At 39.2% G+C, this 22769-nt stretch overlaps 1 protein-coding gene across 7 annotated transcripts in view; it reads left to right on the forward strand.

The window, feature by feature from the left end:
- The first annotated feature begins 1784 nt into the window (after positions 1–1784).
- Positions 1785–22769, forward strand: part of LOC124381024 (probable E3 ubiquitin-protein ligase HECTD4) — a 91408-nt gene continuing 70423 nt past the window's right edge. For 5 of the 7 annotated variants that reach the window (XM_046842397.1, XM_046842400.1, XM_046842402.1 and 2 more), the window contains exons 1-16: positions 1785–2341; positions 6566–7170; positions 8303–8392; positions 9857–9984; positions 11878–11986; positions 12458–12596; positions 12789–12959; positions 13329–13521; positions 16102–16263; positions 16361–16474; positions 16690–16830; positions 17666–17898; positions 19351–19493; positions 19972–20042; positions 21895–22000; positions 22109–22229. In XM_046842397.1, coding sequence (XP_046698353.1) covers positions 2195–2341; positions 6566–7170; positions 8303–8392; positions 9857–9984; positions 11878–11986; positions 12458–12596; positions 12789–12959; positions 13329–13521; positions 16102–16263; positions 16361–16474; positions 16690–16830; positions 17666–17898; positions 19351–19493; positions 19972–20042; positions 21895–22000; positions 22109–22229 — 2673 coding nt within the window. In that variant the 5' untranslated portion in view covers positions 1785–2194. The remainder of the gene's footprint in view (positions 2342–6565; positions 7171–8302; positions 8393–9856; positions 9985–11877; positions 11987–12457; positions 12597–12788; positions 12960–13328; positions 13522–16101; positions 16264–16360; positions 16475–16689; positions 16831–17665; positions 17899–19350; positions 19494–19971; positions 20043–21894; positions 22001–22108; positions 22230–22769) is intronic. The other 2 variants (XM_046842398.1, XM_046842401.1) reach the window with 1 other exon arrangement.

Raw genomic sequence — 22769 nt, forward strand, 5'->3', positions numbered from 1 at the left:
CTACTGACTTTCCACTCTTCCTCTTAATCGCTGCTCTCATTTCCCCCTTACTAATCCTATCCACTCCCTGCTTCACCATCTCCACACCATCCAACCTTCTCTCTCTCATTTTCCTCATTCATCAGCTGCTCAAAATACTCCCTCCATCTTCTTAACACACTCTCCTCACATGTCAACACATTTCCTTATTTAGGCTTTTGCTATACCCCTCTTCACCCAAATCTGTTTCACCAACTTCTTTCTCATTATGCTCTCCTGCACTTCCTTATTCCACCAAGTCTCTTTTTCTTCCTTTCTATTTCCAGATGTCACACCAAATACCTTTCTAGCTGTCTCCCTTATCATATATGATCATACAGCACCTCTTCAAACTCACACTACAGTCTTCCTCCTTTAGTTTCCACCATCTTATTCTTCTTTCAGTCCTCACTCTCCTCCTTTTCTTCTATACATCCAAAACCATCCTATAGACCACCATCCGATGCTGTTTAGCTACACTGTCCCCCGCCAACACCTTACAGTCTCCAATCTCCTTCAGGTTGCATCATAGAACATAGTCCACCTGTGTGCACCTTCCTCCACTCTTATAGGTCACCCTATGATCCTCCTTCTTCTTAAAATAAGTGTTCATCACTTCTATTTCCATCCGTTTAGCAAAATCTACGACCATCTGCCCTTCCACATTCCTCTCCTTAAGACCATACCTACCCATCACCTCCTCATCACCTCTGTTCCCTTCACCTACATGCCTATTAATGTCTTCTTCCATCACCAATCTTTCATTTCTAGGTTCACCATCTGCCACTTCATCTAACTCACTCCAGAATTTTTCCTTCTCCTCCATCTCACGACCCACTTTTGGAGAATAAGCACTGATGACATATGTAATCACCCCTTCAGCTTCCAGCTTCATGTTCATCACCCTATCAGAAACTCTCTTCACCTCCACTACACTCTTACTGTACTCTTCCTTCAGAATCACCCCTACACCATTTCTCTTTCCATCCACACCATGAAAGAACAGTTTAAAGCCACCTCCAATGTTCCTGGTCTTACTCCCTTTCCACTTGGTCTCCTGAACACACAACATATCCACCTTTCTTCTCTCCAACATATCAGCTATCTCTCTCCCTTTACCAGTCATAGTACCAACATTTAAAGTGCCCAACCTAACCTCTAATCTCCTCCACTTCTCCTTTTCCTGCCGTCTCTGTAGATGTCTTCCATCTCTCCTTCTCCTCCTTTGGCCAGCAGTAGCCCGTTTTCCACCGGTACCCTGTTGGCTAACGATACCTGTGGCGGTTGTTGGTAAGCCGGGCCTCGACCGGTCCGGTATGAAATTCTGGTTCTTGATCCGCATATTTGATTCGACACATATTTTATGTTGGATGCCTCTTCATAATGCAACATTATTTACAATATAACAACATTATAATATAATATGTAGTATAAAATATTTGTTCTAGTTTTACTATTAAAATATGTTATTATTATTATTGTTATTGTTATTATTATTATTGTTATTATTATCACATATTAAAGTAAAGTTGAATATAAATGAATATTTAATACATATTTATGTAATAAATAAATAACGAATAATCTAATAATGTTGTATAATAATTAGAAGGTACTTCAGAGCTTGGACTGATAATTCATGTTGAATTCTATCTCAGATGGTTCTTGTGTAAGAGGATCTGACCTGCTCTGTACAGCTTCAGTCCATTTCTCATTGGTGCTGTTTAACTGTGTTTATGCAAAACCGCAGTGCACGCTGGGAAACCTCGGCTTCCAATAATATAGCATCATGGCGTCACACTGATACCAGACCAGGTTTATCTCTAGCTTACAAATAGACAAACAAGTGTTGTATAATTACAGCACTATATAGATATTGCGTTTGCTGTTGTTCAGGCTGCATTGCACCGGGAAGGAGAGTAAATCTGACAGCCAGTGTGAAGGACGGGAGTGAGGGCTGCTAGCTGGAGCGGAGAAGCGGCTCGGCTCTGTGTGCTGGGGCTGAAGGCAGAGCGCTCGCCTGCACGGGCGGAGCCGAAACCGCTGCCGCTTTACCTCCTCGATCTCATTACTGGATGACAGCATCATGTTTACCGCTGGCTAGAACATAGTCGACAGGTCGGGTACTTAAAGTTTTTAATGTTCGTCACGTTCAGGGTTTTCTGCAGAGAGAGAGATGGGATCAGGAGCCCTGGATTCGACCCAGTGGTTGTCCGTGAAGGAGGAGACTATTTTCCTTCACGATGGGCTGATGCGGGTCACCGACCTCGCCGAATTACCCAGCGAGCTTGGAGTCTCGGAGCAGGGCGACACCGAGCAGGAGGTAAACTTGACCCTTTGCTTGTTCGTCGTTTAAACTATGACTTGAACGATCGTGTGTTGTTGGCTTGGGGATGACACGGGTAGAGGTAGGCCAGGCCAGGCTCAGGCGTTGGGGGAGGTTCAGGGCTACCGGTGTGGACTTTCAGCTACAGCTGACAGGCGGATGCTTATAGTGTAAACACGCCTCTGTCAGAGCCGGTGATCCAGACTGCAGACAGACCGTCCGTTTATTCCGCAATCCGGGAGGATTCTAGGGGAACGCGTGGAGCAGGGGAGCCTGCTGGTTCTATGGCTTCCTCGCTAAACCTATCCAAGTTCTCGTAGCTAACTGATTAGCACAGGCTCTGTTACATAAGCTTTTTGTTCACTTTGTATAACGGGAGACAATCAGATATGAGCCAAGTGACAGTAACCTATCCAGCTATCCAATCTCATAATCTGTGTAGATAAAAAATGTAGATCACCTGCTATCAGATCCTGCAGATCACCTGAAATCTGGTGTTGGAGCATGATGTTAGCAGTTTTTTTTTCAGCCACGCAGGGAGTGAAGTAACATCATCAGTGTTACAGTTTGGTGTGCTTCGATTACAAATGGGAAAATAATCGGATCTGCTGAGGTCAGGTCATGAGATCAGTCATGTCTCAGGTCATGAGATCGGTCATGTCTCAGGTCATGAGATCGGTCATGTCTCAGGTCATGAGATCGGTCATGTCTCAGGTCATGAGATCGGTCATGTCTCAGGGCTTTTCAGTGCAGTTGGTGCAGACATGTTGGCTGGTCAGGGCGCTTTGTGTGGACATCAGCATCTTTCTTCTAAATATAGCGAGACGAGCAGCTCATTCCTGACACTTCAGACCAGTGGCTCGTGCTCTTATCCAAAAGTTATTTATTTACTATTTACAGTATACTTGCATTCTCTTAATGGAAACAGCCTGGTATTTCTTTAAAACAAACTGTTGACCTCTGTATTACGTAGAACATTTATTTAAAGTTGAAGTTTTTAAGTATTAAGTTAATTATCCAAACACATTTCTGCAATGTGTATTGTCATGCATGGGATAAAGTACTGTCCCTTTATTTTTTAGGATGTTAATCGTGTCTAAACAAATCTGAACATATCTATAGCACTTGACTGCAGTTTAGCATGACTGAGTCTGCAGTGATTTGTAACCTGAGCCTCCAGAGGACCGTAATAACCCTATAAGAGATAGATGGAAGATAATGGAATAGCAATAGGACACACGGTGTTGAAGAAGAAAATGTTACCAAAGTGAGACATGACAGACAGACTGCAGTGTAACACTGCGCCTTTTCAAGCAAAACGATGTACAATGTTTAAATCCAAATATAAATTGTAGTGAAAGAGAAGTAATGTTTTGAAACAAATGAACCCTATGGAGCAGAGGCGTATGTAGTGGACACGCAGTACACTGAGGGCTGTTCAGGATTCAATTCTATGAATTTCTTTAGAGAAGTGTCCAGTCTTATTGCATTGTGTGTTCTAAAAGGTCTTTTTCAGTAAAGTCATTCAATGCTTTTAAATGGCCACAATGCTCTACGACAAAGTCTTGACATTTCAATGTAGTTTTTTAAATTTATCAATAGGAAATATAGCAATATAGCACTTTCTCCCAAACAAGACTTTCACATGCAAGCATAGCAGAGTTATGATACAGTCTCATTTGTTTTTTTAAGCGTGAGAGATTTCTTTATAGAAATGTTCCAAATATGGGTAGCAACCACAATGTTAATATATGCAACCTGTTTCTGTAAGCAACGACACAGCAAAGCTTTTTCAGATGTTGGATTTACATTTTTACAGCTTTAATCAGCACTTCCTAAAGCTTTCATTTTTTATGCAATAACACAACGATTCTCTATTAGTCACCTCTTTATATGACATTCATTTTCATGTCAGATTCCTCATGTTCTGGAGCAGAGTGAAATGACTTTACTAGGAACATTTCTGTGTGGATGTTCATGCGTTGTCGTTTTTGCCAGGACTGGCCACAGGGACTGATGTTTGCTATAACTGCTTGGGCCCTGCTTGCTATTGCTTGCTATGTTATAAATGTTTTCATTTCTAAACAAAATGGTCACCACACCTCAATCAGTTCTAATGAGTTGGAGCTGGTAATGTCTGATTAGTTGTATGGTTTGGAACCAAACTGAGAATATATAGAGAATATATATTACGTTTCTGTGTGCAAAGGTTGGGGCTGTAGATAACTGTTTCTTAAGAACTGTATAACTGGTCAAACTGAACTGTTGTGGGATCTGTGGGGAATGGTGGGAGGGCGGGATGCTGGGGACAGCAGGGGGTGCTATTTTTTTTCATAGGTTTTCTAGTTAAGTTCAAATAATTGTTTCTCAGGAACCAAGATTCCACTTGGGCTGATGTTTGGTGTACTGCATCAATCTGAGGATTTTACCACATCACATAAATATTATAACTCTTTCTGTAAATCAGTTTTCAACAGACCAGAGGTGTAACGGTAAACTCAATTCTAGTCTGGTATGTACCTCTGTTTTAAAGTCACAGTTTGTTTCAATTTCAGTACAGTTAGGGATGAAGAAATGCATAAAAAAATTGTATTAACACAGTTTATTATTATTAAAATTTGTGATCACCATTTGAACAGTTTACATTTGTAAAACAGTTTAAAATAAAATGCATGCTTTATTAAATAAAATTATTAATAAAAAGAAAATTTTATAATATTTTATAAAAATGAAATTGAATAAATTAATACAAGAAATTAATGCCATGCACGTTTTTATTATATTGATTACATTAAGTAATCATTGATTAAATTGATTAAATAAAATTAAATAAATAGAAATATTTGTTAGACCCCATTTGGGTAATATAGATGTGTGTGTGTGTGTGTGTGTGTGTGTGTGTGTGTGTGTGTGTGTGTGTTTTTACATTTAATATTTAATTTAAAAATTATATGTTTTCTGTTTTATCTACTTATTTCATCATCATTTAATAAATGTCTTTATTTCTTATTTCAAGTACAGAGTGAGTTACCACAGTGACATACCCTGTGCATTATTGTGTATGTTTTTAAGTTTAATAATAATAATAATAATAAAATGCACTCAAGTGCATGGCGGAGACCATGTTCATCACGTAAAAAGGATTGCATTCGATACCCATTCGGTGTGTCTGAAAGCTCTGTCCTAGAAATGTTCAGTAGGAATACGTGTGCTGTTACACCATTTCAACAGACATTTTAACAACTAGCATTGAGCAACAATCACCAAACCAGTTAATTATGTTTATGAATTATCTCTTTATAGTTCCCATATATTAGTGTGTTCAGGTGAACTGTATGTCCAATTGAGCTTAAATTTGGTGTGCTGCATCTCTTGCTGCAAGTGGATTTTTTGATAACCTGATTGCATAAAAAAATCTCAGGTTTCAGCAGGCATTTGCCAGAGCTAATACTGAGCTATTGTCCTGAAAGCCCCTCGAAGGGGCCAACTAGTAAATGGTGCAATTTCACACAAGTTGGCCAGAAGGGGAGCGCTTTACTGCATAAAGTATTGTTAAATTAAATAATTAAGATAACATAATTGATGTTGCATATTCGAGTTCCAGCAGGTTATTAAATTAATTTTGTTGCAGAGCTCAAACAGTTTTTTTATGATTATATAATTGAAGACTTATGGAAAATGCTGTGCTCCTGGGAACCCTCAGTGCAGCAGAAATTTTTGCAGCCTTCCCCAGATCAGTGTCTCAACTCAATCCTGTTTCTGAGCTGTGCAGGCAGTTTATTTCACTTCTTCAGTTGGTGTTTTCTCAGACATGCATTTTAAGCTGTTTGACTTTATATCTAAAACATGAATGCCATTGACAGGGGGATCCATTTTCAAATCTTGTCTAGACAAGAGACCAAAGGTGAACTCCAATCAATGTGTAGAAACAGTTCAAAGATAATTCAGAGAAATAAGAGATACATTTTACTTGTCATTGCAAAGCATCTGAATACTTATGTCAATGTGATGTTTTATTATTTTAATTTTTGCAGTCATGTAAAAAATGATGTGACTATAGGGAAACAAATGAGTAAGAGCAATTTAAATAATGATATATGTATTTATAAATATATATATATATATATATATATATATATATATATATATATAAAGTGCTTCCAGATTTTATTGTAACTGTGTATTATGGGTTTTTGTTTTTGTACTTTCTCTGTGTATTAGATCCTGACTTTTGAAACCAAGAATCCAGTAGAGTTAGCTGAGCGCTTGCGTTCTGTTTGTGGTAACCAGAGCAATGCTTATGCACGTCTCCTGGAGTACCGGCTCAATGCCCTGCGAGGCCTGTGGGGAGCACAGCGACAGGTGGCCTTGGAGGAGCAGCAAGAGCGAGACGGTGCAACCACAGGAGCAGGTACTGGCACAGGCGCTGATGAAGAGACACTGACCATCCTGAAGCGTCAGGGCCTCCTGCAGCAGCAGTACCAGCAATCCCATCACCACCCCCCACTGTCCTCCAACTCAGATCAAGCTCCCTTCACATCACGTGTGGGTTTATTGCTAATCTTTCCACTGCTGCAGTCTCAAACTCACCATGACCCAGCACTTGCTGGTGTCACTGCTGAGGTACTGCTGGCATGTCTGCGTGACTGCCAGCCACTTAGCCTTGGCAAGGAGCCTGCTGACTGCCTCAATGGCTTGGAAGGACTTCTGTGCTCATGGTTGGAGCAGGGGGGTGAGCAAGCAGCAGTAAGACAGGAAAAGCCACTGCTGACGCAGAGACAGAGGGAGAATGCAGCTGCTGCGCTTGTGGCGCTAGCATGTGCCAGGTACTTTCAATATCATTTGTTTACTGCTAAATATTTGTATTTGATACTAACTGCAAGTGTGACAGGTTACAGTGTTACTAATGTCTCATTTAAACCCTATACCGTTATTGAATCAATAACCATTATCAATAATCAATCTAAATCAACTTAATAACATACAGTTCTATCCGAAACTATTGGAATGGTAATTTCTGGAAAAAAAACACATTTCTGTTTGTTTTGCTAAACACTTTTGTGTTTGTTATTAAAACATGAATATGAGATGAAAGTTTAGAATTGCTGGTATTTATATAAAGATCTGTTAAATGGTAGCACAATTTTAGGTAAACAAAAAATATTTGAACAGGTAACTGACGAGAGTTAACTGTTACTTATAAATGTCCTGTTAAATTATTGTTTAAACAATAAATAACACTGAATGTCTTCTCTTAGCTTTAGCTAAGGAGGGGATGGGGAGGAGTGCCACTGTCACTGATGCTATCGAGGGTGTTACTAGTTCCTTACCGACTTATGATATTGTTAAATGAAGATCAGATCTTCAAGTAAAATTTAAGAAAAACACTCAACTGCCGAAGGTCCTCTTGAAATTAGCAAAAGAATATAAGCCACAAAACTTCTATACCCAAAGTAAATCTCTGCTAAAGTGATGCAAATGTGCTAGAATGGAGAAAGAAAAGATCTGTTCTGAATTCTAAACTGAAGGTCATTTGTGAAACATGGCCAGAACAACAAAGAATTGTTTCAGGGGTGAAAAAATAATGTTTTTATTTAGTCAAGTCAACCAGATCATAACTCATCTGAGCAATGTGGATTTTACTCCCTGAAGATGAAACTGAAGGGAGTCCCCTTAAACTATCTACAACAGGATATGCTAAACTCTGTATGTAGTTAATGCATAGAAAAGATGTATGTTTTTATAGACAGCTAAATGAGTACATTTTATATTTATATAGATATATTTATGTGACCATTCACCTGTACACACTTTGGATTTATGTACATACTTGACTTGACCAGTTAAATGCCAAAGTCACAGTTTGGTTTGTATATAATTCAAACATTGGAAATAATGAATTAGTTTTTATTTCTGTAAAAAGCAAGCATGTTGATTAATCCATGTTTTTGTATCCAGGGGCTCTCTGAAGACATTCATTCACACTGTTCATCTGCTACAGAAGCAGACAGACTTGGGGCAGCTTCCTGTTGCAGATGTCCTCTACAGGTCAGGCTTATTAACCCCTTTTATAATCATTTAGGTGATGAAACTACTATTTTACTGTTACAAATAATTTGCGTAAGAAATATTACTCTTTAAAAATACTAAATGATTTAGAAATATCTTCTATTATAATATTTAGTGAAACTTGATTATTGCAATCTTGCAAATTGTTCCGAACAAAATTTCGCCGCGTATCTCGTTCCGCAGTTTTTGCCCCAGCACCACGAATGATACCTCAAATCCTGCAATCTGGTCGGGGGGAGTTGTGCTCTTACTTTTCTAAGGATTTGCCCGAGCCGTTTTTGATCACATGATCAAAAAGGGCAAATTTTTTCCCATAGAAAATTAATGGGGCAGAAAACACGTATGTGATATCTCAACCCTCGAGCATCCGACATGCACACATGGCATATCCACTAGTACGGGAGACTGAGTGGGTCGCAACCATTTGCCCCTTGAACCCCAGAACTGCTCAGAATTCTGGGAATCTCGCAAAATTCAGTCCCCATAGGAACTTAATGGGGAATCCGACGCTCCTTTGTTCGGCCCACATTCGCACCGCACGCTTGTACGACATACCCACTCATCTAGGGGGGAACAGTAGATCGTGCTCGTTCTCCCCGCATTCATCGATAACCTTGTGAACGATGGGTAGGGTGCAATTAATCACCCCATAAAAACGAATGGGGAAACAGCTAAGATTCACAAACATTGACACACATGAAGTGAATGAGCCGGGGCAAAGCCCACAGACCCCGGGCATGCCATACATTAAACCAGACAGCCTGGTGCTGGGAATTGCATTATGGGAGATGCTCTAACCCCACACTCAATGGGGGAAGGGGGGCATGGGCAACAACGTGGTCGGGGTTACAAAAATACAGGAAGGGGACATGTGACATATCAATGGACTCAGCCCAGCATAGAGAGTTGAACTGTGGGTGATATAGTGACGTCACCTTTAGCCCCCACCATTAGCACAAATAGGCTACAAAATGAACGTGCTCAGAAATAGTCTTGTGATATGGCAAAACAATCGACACAGAGATAGGCCACGCCCACCGCACAAACCTATTAGCTTAGCTAATTTCACTCTGACTCGGATGTGCGACACTTGGCATGGTCTGGGGATTCTCCAGTGGAGTGCCATATCGATGCAGCACTGGGCGGAAACGTGCAAAAAAATGCGAAACGGCAAAACTCTGGCGACACAGGCATGTGACACGTCTAAACACTCGGCCCGGCGAGGGGAGTCGAACACTGGGTCATGTTCTAGTTTATTATATATTTATGTATTATAATATCAAAGAAGAATACCACCTATTCAGTGCAGCATAAAGCCTATGATTTAATAAGCAAATAAGCTCAGATAATGTTAAAGCAACTGCACAAATCACAAAGAACTTCAAACATGACACTTTTAACACTTAAACATGAATTTTAATATGTTCATCTCCTTTGTCTCAGATTGATTCTTCTGGAGGGGGGTCCAGGTTCCCCATCCTGTTTGCTGGGGGGAAAGCACAATGTCTCCTGGGGTTTTGAGGACATGCTTCCCACACCAGATTGTAGTGCTGCAGGAACAGAGAGTAAAGGTAGGACTGTTGCTGATCGCGTCAGTGCTGCAGTCTTGTCAACGTTGGTGAATTTGTGCTTTTTGTTTAAAATGTTAAACAAGGGTGTCAGCTTTCAACATTCTTTCAGCAGTCATTACTGAGTCGTACTTTAGTTTTTCCCTAGAAATAGTAATTACATGCAAATAAAAAAATGACAGGCCATTTGATCCGACAGTGGGGAAAAAAACCATCAGATTTTATTATGGAAAACAGACAGAAATGATAAAAAAAAGATCCCTACAAGGGATCCCTACAAGGAATCCACCTGCCAGGTCCCCTTCAGTGGCTGTCATTGCCTCCGCGTGCTCCCAAGCTCGCAGTGCAAATCAGGCACAGCTGAAGTGCGTTACTCACTCACTCCCGGCTCCCATATAAACCGCTCACTCACCCACACTCACGCTCCGTTATTGTATGTTCATGCATGTTCGCTTAGGTTCATGTGCGTGTTTCCGCTACGTACCCGTTTTCTCGGACTGCTCTATCTCCACGGCTGCGCTTACCCTTCCGGAGCGCACCCTGGATTACCCCGATCCTCCCGGTACGGCTGCATTTGTGTTCTCAGTGTGGATTAAGTTTCTATGTTCCTGCCCAGCACCGCGCTCTCCCACGCGCATCTGTGGATTACTCGTCCCGAGCGGTTGTATACTTTCGGTTTGTGACTCTCCGTATCCGGTGTGAGTGTTTTGTGTTGGCTTTGCCTTTTTCTGAATTAAAACTCTGTTTGCTGGTATTTCGGCTTCCGCCTCCATATCTCCGCATAACACTACAGCAGATAAGTGTAGTTTTATCACACTGTGTATATTAGACTGTTTTTGGATAGTCGCAGTCAAAAATATGTATTTGCTGTATGTTTTAGTTTTTAATACCATTCTCACCAACAAACAAATAACCTCTTGTGAAAATAAACAGTTACAATGCTACGCATATATAGTATTTTATTTTTTATTTTTTTGCAGTTTTTGGTAAATATTTTCTTATCAGCCTAAATGTTGTTCTTGTAACGTGCCAGTTACACTGTAGTATACACTGTGTTTTGTTGTTTCGTCCATTTTATCTCTGTACCAAAGTTAAGGTGTTGAGGTGTGAACAGCAGCCATATCACCCTGTAGCCCAAGACAGCTAGCCCACTGAAGCTAAGCAGGGTTGAGCCTAGCCAGTACTTGGATGGGAGACCACCTGGGAAAAACCAGGTTGCTGCTGGTAGAGGTGTTAGTGAGACCAGCAGGGGGTGCTCACCCTGTGGTCTGTGTGGGTCCTAACACCCCAGTATAGTGACAGGGACACTATACTGTAAAAAAAAAAAAAAAAAAGCACCGTCCTTCGGATGAGACGTTAAACCGAGGTCCTGACTCTCTGTGGTCATTAAAAAATCCCAAGATGTCTTTCGAAAACGAGTAGGGGTGTGCCCTGGCATCCTGGCCAAAACTTGCCCGCTGGCCTACTAATCATCCCCTCATATTAATTGGCTATATCACTCTCCTCTCCACTAATATGCTGGTGTGTGGTGGGCGTTCTGGCGCAATATGGCTGCCGTCGCATCATCCAGGTGGATGCTGCACATTGGTGGTGGTTGAGGAGAATCCCCCCTTTCATATGTAAAGCGCTTTGAGTGCTGCAGAAAAGCGCTATATAAATGTAACAAATTATTATTATAACTGTTTGCTTCACACCCCTCCCATGCCCCATCACAATGCTTTCCTGACTAATGTAACTGCAGTGCTAAAATAATTAGTTTGTTAATTCTTTTTGAAAATAAGTATAATTCGATTTCTATTCCACTGGTTGAAGTGAATACAGGTGCACTTTGAGAAAGAGTTAATACATTTCAGATGTTTATTTTGGTGTTTCTTCTTCACTCTGTCTCTTTTTCAGACACAGACTTAGGGCGCTGCTTGGCAACCGATGGATTATATCTTTATACCACTAACTCGTTTGGTAGAGGGTTGAGCAAGCTTGGCTCAGGCCTTCATGGAACCTTGAGGTATGAACTTTACAGCATTTAACAGTTAAGGTGAAGGGTGTGTATTTATCCCTGATGAGCAGCCATGGTGTCTGTGGCAAGGAAAACTCCCTTAGATCTTATGAGGAAAAAACCTTGAGAGGAACCAGACTCAAAAGGGGAACCCATTCTCATTTAGGTGACATCAAGAGTGTGATTATAAATCTTTCAACAATACAGAACACTGGAGAGTGAGAGCTAACATGAGAACTGGAGTGTAAGATTATGAGTAAAATCATAATAATATCATCATCATACCAAAAAAAAAGTGTCAATGTTTGCATGTTCACAGAGCAAGAAGAAGAAAAATAAATTGCATACAATGTTATTTCTTGTAGTTCTGAGAGATAACTGAAGTATAGTGTATAATGTTTGTATGCTGGCAAAACTCATCAGAAGTAAACATTTCTACAAATCACCTCTAACTTGTTTTTATGTGTTACTCTCTTCCAGAGGTTTTGTTTACTGTAGAAATGAAGAGCTAGACGCTGGATGGGTCGTGCACAGCGGTAGTTATCTTCTTCATCGTCCTGCCTCCTTTGACTCTAAATCCCATCAGCTGTGCCAGGTCATAGATCCGTACACTTTACAAGTGAGCACCAACAAACAAGCACACAATCCATACTTTTTTACTGATTTCTGTCAGGACATTAAAGGTCTTATAAAGATGATTATTTCTGTTCTTCTCCTGTTTAGTTAAAGTACATAAAGATTTTATTTAGCATAAATAGATTTGTATTTTTCTCTAACTCAGTTATTTTACTGTGTTTCACTAATTATTAAGGTATGCCAAATCGTGCCCATGCCTCCTCACCACTTTGCTGTGGGCAGCAGTTTGACTACGCTGCACGTTTGCTCGGATGGTACCTACATCTACTGGGTGTGGTCACCTGTCAGTCTCAATGAAAAGACCCAGAAAGGCCACTCTGTCTTCATGGATGTCTTCCAGTTAGCGGTATGAATAAAGCTTTGTTAAATTGGTTACAATTGTTTTGTTTTGTGAAATTCATCATTATGTCTCAAATATCTAACAATTGTAAATCCTGGGAGATTTAGAAATTAAAAGCCAGGTGAGAAACAGTTTATTTTGTGTTTTAAAACTTAAAAGTGATTATTAGGTAACCACAGAGTATGTAAGGACTTTTGGGGTCGGGTTTATATTAAATATCACACTGATGGGCGACAAAGGACAATAAAGTTCTTCTGACTGATCACCTGTTTTTTTTTGTGTAAAGTAATTAAATGTACATTAGAGATATTAGAGCGTGTTATTGAATAACGAGTGACAAATATTTCAATATGAGTACCGCATCTTTTCCCCCAGACTGAGTCCGGGCAGTGCATGGCCACTGCTGTTCGGGAGCGAGTGATCTTGTCACGGAAAGAGGGGGAGTCATCAAAATGTCTAAACGAACTGCTGATGAGCCGCATGTCTCGTTTCCGCACCTCTCACTCTGCCACTCTTGCTGCCCTCACTGGCTCTACCATCACAAACCCTGTCAAAGAGGAGCAAACTGGTAACTTCACACATGAAAATATAACCATGAGTCTACTAGAAGTAAAAACATCGATCTGTTTGTTTTTGTTTGTTTGTTTGCCTGGGTGACCAGTGAGGCCCAGAATTGAGAAGTTAAACATAGCATAGCATTGTGTTTTTATACAGTCTGAAAGAATGGGTTTCTCAAACATTTGCACACTTTTTTCAACACTTGTTTTTACACTGTTTGCAGAAAGGGGCATTTGAAGATGGATATAGATTATTGGATATAGATTTATTTAAGCTTAAAAAGCGTAAATTAATTTACCGGAATTTCCGGACTATTAAGCGCATCCAAATATAAGCCGCACCCACTGAATTTGACAAATATTTTTATTTTGAACATAAATACGCCGCACCTGTCTATAAGCCACAGGTGTCTACATTGAAACTAATGAACTTTACACAGACTTTACACAGCTCAGAACACAGGTGAAGTACGTTGTTGTCATGCCCGGTTGTTTTCAGCGTGACGAATGATTCGCATTTCCTGTAGACAGTCTGAGTGAGCGGCAGGTCAAACGTCAGAGAAAAATCATCTATATTTATGATGTGGTGCGGCCCGATTCAGTGGGAGCGCATCTGATTTAATATGAAGAGTTTCATTGGTAGACCTGAACCCGTTCTGCAATTTCATTGGTCTAATGTTATGGGTCTCAGTTTTTTGGCTTGAAGTTTGTGAAACCGGGAAAAACCCCGGAAAAATCCATAAATAAGCTGCTTCGTTGTTTAAGCCACGGGGTTCAAAACGTGGGAAAAAAAGTAGCGGCTTATAGTCCGGAAAATACGGTAATTGTTTTTCATTAAGTGCAGATGTGACTTGCATATTATTATTATTATTATTATATTGTATTATTATTAGTAGTAGTAGTAGTAGTAATAGTTCTAGTGCCATTTGTATTTAAAACTCTGTTTTGTTTTGGTTGATTTCGAAGAGATTAGAACAACCTGTCATGACTGCCTGTAAATTACTACCGTATTTTTCGGACTATAAGCCGCTTCTTTTTTCCCACGTTTTGAACCCTGCGGTTTAAACAACGAAGCGGCTTATTTATGATTTTTTCCTGGGGTTTTCCCGATTTCACAAACTTCAAGCCAAAAAACTGAACCCCATAACATTAGACCAATGAAATTTCCGAACGGAAACGAAAAAACGCACCTCACCTGTGTTCTGAGCTGCACGGCATCGGGAGAAAAAACGTTTTTTTAAACGCACGACGATGCCAAAAGATAAACTCCAGAGAGAAATAGTTGTGAAAGGAAGGAGGAAGACAGTGAACAATGACTTTCTTGGAAGGCTACTGTTTAGATACAAGCCGTTGTAACGCGTTGAGTCTGGGTGAAGGGAGAGCTCGCTAACTCCAGTTGCAACAGAAATCATATAAGCACAGACAGGTTTCCAAAACTCGTGCTTTTTTATTTTTCTTGGCAACAGCGTTACGGGTTAGTCAAAGAAACTTCGAAATGAGCATCAGAAAATAATAAGGACATATTCCTCGGTCTCCACACATGCAGTAATACCGGAAAAATGCAGTGCCAGGCAGTTCCCAAAATACCGCTATGCTCCTAAAGGAAGCGCAACATATTTCACCCGTTACACCGTGTAACAGACACTGTCTTTAAAGCCTGTGTAAAGTTCATTAGTTTCAGTGTAGACAGGCTTATAGACAGGTGCGGCTTATTTATGTTAAAAAAAAAAATATGGCACAAAGAGGCTGATAACCAGAAAAGTATTCATATTTTAAACATCTTAATAAATATCACCTACACATTTACTCACAATTAAACCCTTCCTAATGTTTAATTTTATCTGAAACTCTTGACATGTGATAACTTGATCACTTGCTGCCATGGTAATGGTTAAATAATAAATAATAGCATAAATGAGAAATTGCGCATAACTGTTGTATTGAACAGTTTGTACAAGGTCTGAAAAATGATTAGCGAGTGTATATAACTAATAACACAGATTCTTTCATATTTAGTTCTACTACAAACTGTGGCCAAAAAGTTTGAAAAACAATTGTCTAGAGTATCTTTGTATGCCATAGCTTTAAGAACTCCCTTCACTGGCACCAAACCTATTTCATTATTATAATGTGTCCATGACCATGAAGACAGAGTGAAAGAAATTGAATGGCCCTGACCTCAAACTTTGAGTTTGCTGGACATCAGTTTCCATCTGTTTGTGCTCTTGTAATAGAAACACAACCAGAGGCTCTTCTAGCTGTAGTAGGAGAACAGTTCAATTTTATGGGCAATATTCAGTGATTTTGTCCGTTGAATGTATATTAATCATTTATCAGTGAATTTCCTGTTGTGTTTTAGGCCAACATCATGCCATAATTTGAGCAAATGTGCTGCCTTTCGGTGGTTGGTTGCTTTGACTTATTTTGTGTATAGGAATTTTTTTTTGTTGTACATTTGGTAAAACACAATCTATGCGTTGGATAAAATGGGAGTATTTTACATATTCATACTATTGATAACTACACTATGAAGCTACTAAGGGGTTTAAAAAGCATATTTTGCACAAATCTATTTTTCTCTTTCTCTCTAGTAGTAAATGCTAGCTGTGGCCTTCCTCTTAAAACACTGAGGAAAACACCCATGTATGTTTGTGGGACCTACCTGGTTATGCTGGCCTCCCCTCCTGGTGTAGCTGGAAGTTCTGCAACACGCTCACTTTTTGGTGGATCCAGTGGCCTTTCTTCCCTTAAGAGTAAGAGACTTCAGATGCCTTCAAATTTCAAGAGCACAAGTATTGTAACTATTAGCAGTATGGTGTGGTGGTTTGATTTTCATGCTTTCGATTTTAGTTTTGACCTCTAATCTGGTGTTCAACTTGAACGATGGTCAGTTCGTTAGTCGTGTCGACCTGATTGATGCTCCTGGCAGTTCTTTGGGTCGTGGTGCTCAAGTGGCCGGGCTCGGTAGGTAAACGTTTTGTTATTTAGTCCAATGTTCAAGCCTTTCTTTTCTTTCCAGCAAAAAGATGATATTTTTGTGGCCAGAATTCACAATTCATGTATTGTTATCTGCATTGTAAGTGTAAGTGTACTCTCTTGATTGCCATAATGTTACACAGGGACCTCATAGTGAGCTCAGTTTGATTCAAGTGTTACTGCTTTCGTTCATAATGCACCAGGGGCCTGCTATGATGCTCTTAACAACTTGACCTGGACATGCTCTAGTGACTACATGGACCAGTGGTCAAATCCAGGCAACCAAGCATTTCATCATGTGTGCAAACGGCTTGGCTTCAGCCATGTCATCAGAGAGCCCAAAGGTAGACCAAAACAGTTTTGAGGTTTTTTTTCCATCTTTAATATCATCACACTTTATCACCTCCATCACAATGCACAGAGATATGTTGGTTTTCCAGAGCTTTTTGTACTACACTACATTTTTGTAGTACCACATCGTAGTTATTAATACCTCTTTATTAATGAATGAGAAATGCAGGTAGTGTGTGCATGTGTGGATTTCTTATAGGTCTGACCATCCATTACTTTTATTATGGGACTTTGCATCACAATTATAGAAATTCAGTTCGATTGTTACTTGTGTTTGTTGATTTTTACTTAAAAAATGTACTTAATTAAAAAGAAACTTGCATGTCTGCAACAACTAATTGATGAAATTTGTTAACGAATTTCATTTTGAGAAATGCATGTACTCCTCAACAGGCAGCTACTATAAGCCTTATAAAAGGTCTAAATTAAAGATAGTTAAACTCGATATGTGGCATTTGCATTTTTTAAGTAAAATTTTATACATAAATACCGTGAAGTAGGGTTTTTTATAGTTATTATAAGCAAAACATCTAATTATAAAAAGATTCTTTTTTTAACAAATTATTTGATTATCAAAAGAATTGTTAGTTGCAGCCCTAGTTAAAATGTGTAATTATATATACATTGGATACATTGAAAAACATGGACTTGCCTTTCTAGCACATTTCATAGATGCTTGATCAGAATAAGATATGGGGAATTTGAAGGCCAGCATCTTTCTCAAACCATGTTGTGACCATTTATGGCAGTGCCTGCTGTTACATATTTGTTACACTTCAGATTTAGCATGTTTATGTAAAAGATTTATGTATTTATAATTGTCCACAGGAGAAATGGTGGAGATGAATGAAGTAATCAGTCAGCTGCTACACCATGTTGGGGCCATGTGTATCCACCAGCAGAATCTGTTGGCTGCAAGCAGCAGCTCACCTCTGAGTTCATTCCTAAACAAACAACAACCGATGGAAGCCTGTCACTTTAGTGCCATCTGTGACATAATGGAAAAGGCCATGGTGAATTCTGACATCTGCATCATCCGCTGCATCCTTGTGGTCTTTCAGGTGCTACTTTTTAATCTGAGCTCTTGTTTTTTTAAATAAAAAAAATACAGTGGAACCCGGTTATGTCGATGTCCTAGGGGGTCGCCAAAAAGCATATTGTTATTGTTGGTATTTGTTGGTTCACGGCGGTCGTTGTTATCGCACATGTGTATCCCGGTACGTGTCTTCCCACCGGCACTCTCTCAACGGCTGCTCTTTTCTTCCCAAAGCACATCGCGGTCCCCCCCCGCCCCGATCCTGCCGGTGTTCATTCAATGCTTTTGCTGTCATCACACGTTCCGCGCTACGCTTCTACCAAGCGCGGCTTTCGCCTCCCGTTCATCGCATAACATTTAACAACAAAAGGCATATGTGCACTAACTAACAGCAGAGATTCACCAGTTGTCAGGAATCCACCTGCCACGCCTCCTTCAGAGGCTGTCATTGCCTCCGCGCGCTAACAAGCTCGCAGTGCAAATCATGCACAGCTGAAGCGCGTTACTCACTCACTCCCGGCTCCCATATAAACCGTTCACTCACCCACATTCGGGGTCCGTTATTATATGTGTTCATGCGTGGTCGTGTGTATGCTGCACCCGCTACATACCGTCTCCTCCCGGACTCCTCGCTCACTCCACGGCTGCGTTTTCCTTCCCCAGCGCACCTCGGACTTTCGACGCTTCCCCGTCGCTTCCCCTGTGCGCCGCGCTTCCTCGATAACGCACCGTTGATGTTATTATTGGACTGCCGTTTGCCGGATTATCCCGATCTAAGCGGGTATTTTGTGTTGGCTCTGCCTTTGTTAAATACATTTTTTGTTTGCCGTTACTCCGGCTTCCGCCTCCGCACCACGCCTAACTCCAGTATACAATATAACACCTGTAGCAGCTGTAAGACTTGATTTTTCCGCCACTTCCGCGAGTGGCGGAAGTTAAATGGCAAATTTTTCCCCCCTTGTGCTCGAGATATTAGGGTTCGGAGACATAAAAAAACCGATAAAAAACATAACCGATAAAAAATGCTTAGAAAAAGAGAGAATTTGGCGGTTCCACTTCAAAAACGTCGACTTAATAGGGTTGTCGAGGTAACCGAGGGCGAGATAACCGGGTTCCACTGTAATAATAACCAGAATAAAGTCATTATAGCTGTGCTGTATGAAGGCTTATTTATTCTTCTGCTTTAAACTTTTGTTGTCTCACAATGCACAGAGGGGGGTTTTGGGTATACCTGGCATGCAGAGCTACTAGAGTGCTAGCTCCTTTTATAAACTATGAGACATGATTTGTGATTTGTACTAGAGTACAACATGGAACTAGCATTGTTGTTCTTTTACCGTTTAATTAAGTAAATTCTGCTGATGTCATTTTAATGGTTATAAGTGACTATGAATAATTAAATATAAAAATAAATCAACCCCTCATGATAATGCTTTGAATCAGTACACAGTAAAAAATATCTACTGTTACATTTCAGGTGGTGTTTCGGTTCTTTAACCTCCAGTCAGAACAGAACCGAGATAGTATAAGACGTGCTGGATTGCTTTTGTGGCAACTACTAATGGCCCCTATTGATCATATAGGGGCAGAAATCCAAAGAGAAGTTTGCCTGGCTATCAGGTTAGAAACTACATAAAATACTTATTGCAAATGTGGTGGGAAATGTTAATGTAAGAGTATGTAAATTTTGAAAAAAATGTATTTGGTTAATACAGAGAGTCTATTGATAGTATATGAATAATAAAAGCAATATTTTTTTTTTACTTTTGTATTTTTTAATGCAAAAAATATCTTCACACTTTTGTAAAAATGACAGATTTTTATTATTTTTATTTATTTAAAAAATGTTCCACCCCTAATGTGAAATTTCAATAAATTACAATGATATTTTATTTTTATATATATATATATATATATATATATATATATATATATATATATATATATATATATATATATATATATATATATAATTTTAGTTATGATGTTCGTAATGTGTCATTACACATTGCATACAAAAATTCTGTTTCTATTCAGCTGTGATATTCATTTCTGTCTACTAATCACTTTTGTTTTACTGTTTGTGTACATTTTACAGCTTTGGCTTGAATATCTTGTATCAGGGAGAGATGGAGTTGAATGATTTATTAAAACTGGTCCTTACTGAAGGTAATCTTGCAATTATTAGGACATACAATATAAAAAAACCTTTCAGCCACCCGTTCTTGAGATTTCACTTTAACGAAAACACACAACCCAAAAACATGCTTTCACTAAATGAGAATATCCTGGTTGCACAAGTAATAACTTATTCTAATATGAACACATAATACATGAGAATACTTTTGCTCACATTTAGCTTGTGTTATATTGTTAGGCTGGAAGAACAAATGGAAGTTCGACAGAACGGAGGTGCTTTAATTGCAATAAGGGAAGATAAATCCTTTTGAAAGGTTCAGAACAAAGATATACATAAACCAAGAACAGTCCACAAGGTTAATCCACAGGTTAAATCACAGAGTAATAAATCCACAGAGTGATAAATCCACAGGTTAAATCACAGAGTGATAAATCCACAGGTTAAATCCACAGGTTAAATCACAGAGTGATAAATCCACAGGTTAAATCCACAGGTTAAATCACAGGTGATAAATCCACAGGTTAAATCCACAGGTTAAATCACAGAGTGATAAATCCACAGGTTAAATCCACAGGTTAAATCACAGGTGATAAATCCACAGGTTAAATCACAGAGTAATAAATCCACAGAGTGATAAATCCACAGGTTAAATCACAGAGTGATAAATCCACAGGTGATAAATCCACAGGTTAAATCCACAGAGTGATAAATCCACAGGTTAAATCCACAGGTTAAATCACAGAGTGATAAATCCACAGGTTAAATCCACAGGTTAAATCACAGAGTGATAAATCCACAGGTTAAATCCACAGGTTAAATCACAGAGTGATAAATCCACAGGTTAAATCCACAGGTTAAATCACAGAGTGATAAATCCACAGAGTGATAAATCCACAGGTTAAATCCACAGGTTAAATCACAGAGTGATAAATCCACAGGTTAAATCACAGAGTGATAAATCCACAGAGTGATAAATCCACAGAGTGATAAATCCACAGGTTAAATCCACAGAGTGATAAATCCACAAAGTAAGTAGTCAACGAGGTCCTGAGATGTTTAACAGACTAAACGGTAGAACGGACGGGAAGTGATTGGAAGGTCGCGATTATATAGTGGGTGAGCTGATGAATAACAGGTGTGTGAATAGTAGGATGGAGAGCTGCTAGGAGGAATGTGTGGTTCTGGGGAAGGTGTGACTGGTGGATCCCTGACATATATACAGTACTAGTTATTTTGGGTAAATATGAATCTAATCTAAAAATTCTCTTAGATTTGATGTTTTAGTTAATTTTTAGATCTGCGCTCTGATATTCCAGATTATTGATAATCATTGTCTGAATTGAGTTCTCCGATGAACTGTTTATCTTGCTAAAGACACTTTTTTTTGCTTCAGATGTCTGGCAGAGATCAGACCTGCAGGTTGTGCAAAAAAATAAAGGGAATTATAGCCTCAAATATGTTTTGTTGTTACATGAAAGAATTCAGCAGTACTTGCCAGATATTCCTTCAGCTTATCTAATGTTGCATTATTTGTTTTTGGCAGCCTTTTAGCTAAGCTTTGTTCTTGCACTTTGGTCAGTTTTCTCAACTTAAAGATATCCCCCACAATGCATCATGGTATATCTAATGTTGTGGAAAGTCTTCTGGACCCCTCTCCTGATTGTTCACAATTGACAGTGAGATTCTGTATATGCTTAGTAAGCGGTTTGTGGAAGAGGTCTTTTGGGATCATATAAAACCAAAAAATGTCAGGGACATCCTACACAACAGCTGGTCTTTATTTTTTTCTAGAAAGTTTTTTTTATTAAATGATCATTACAAAATAATTATTAGTTATAGAATTGATTAATTTGTATGGATATCATTTTTTATCTCTTCTAGGTGAGAGAAATAGTGGTTTGTCCCAGTTGCGTGATATTATTCTTAACAACCTTGCTGAGCAGCTACAGAAGAACCGCTTTGGCAGTGAGGATGATGACCACTACAGGTAAATGTTGTGTTTTTTCTCCAAAACATTATTTCTTTCTAGGACTTTCATGCCAAGAGATGGTGTTCTTAGACCATGACTAGCTAATCTTGTTTTGTCTTCCTGTAGGCTGAATGATGAACTGCTGCATTGCATTCTGAAGACTGTAGTGCGTGAATCTTGCCTTCTCATCACTAAATGCCAAACACTTGACAAAGAAGAATTTCAGAAGCTTCTATCTACTGTGCCTGTATGTTACACTCTTGGCTCTTTATATAGTTTTATATTTCTTTCATTGACAACTTTAGGTTTATGTGTAATCTGCGTTATTTTTTGCTATTTAAGATAAATTTTATCTAATATGATTTTTAGGGTTTTATCCTATAAATAGTCTGCTATTATATACTTAAAATAATCAACTGAATTGTAAACTTTTATTGAAGAACATTCACTTCTCTCTTTTTCCCTGAGGCTGAAGTACACGTGTGTGTGTTTGTGTGTGTGTGTGTGTGTGTGTGTGTGTGTGTGTGTGTGCGTGGTGCGTGTGCCACAATAACTGACTGATTTGTTTAATGGTTCTTTGATCCTATTAGATGTATTGCACCGACATGCCACTGGAATTAAACATACAGAAATGAAATTGCTTTACTTGGGTGTGACTGTAACTGCAACTGTAACTTCAGCTGGATTATTTCATTTATCACTGCTGCCAATTTATTGAAAATTCCTGAAAAAAAATCAGTTCATCACAGTCCTTGTCCAGCTCTATATATCATATGATACATTGCTC

This window comes from Silurus meridionalis, chromosome 27, assembly GCF_014805685.1.
Source record: "Silurus meridionalis isolate SWU-2019-XX chromosome 27, ASM1480568v1, whole genome shotgun sequence".
Taxonomy (NCBI): domain Eukaryota; kingdom Metazoa; phylum Chordata; class Actinopteri; order Siluriformes; family Siluridae; genus Silurus; species Silurus meridionalis.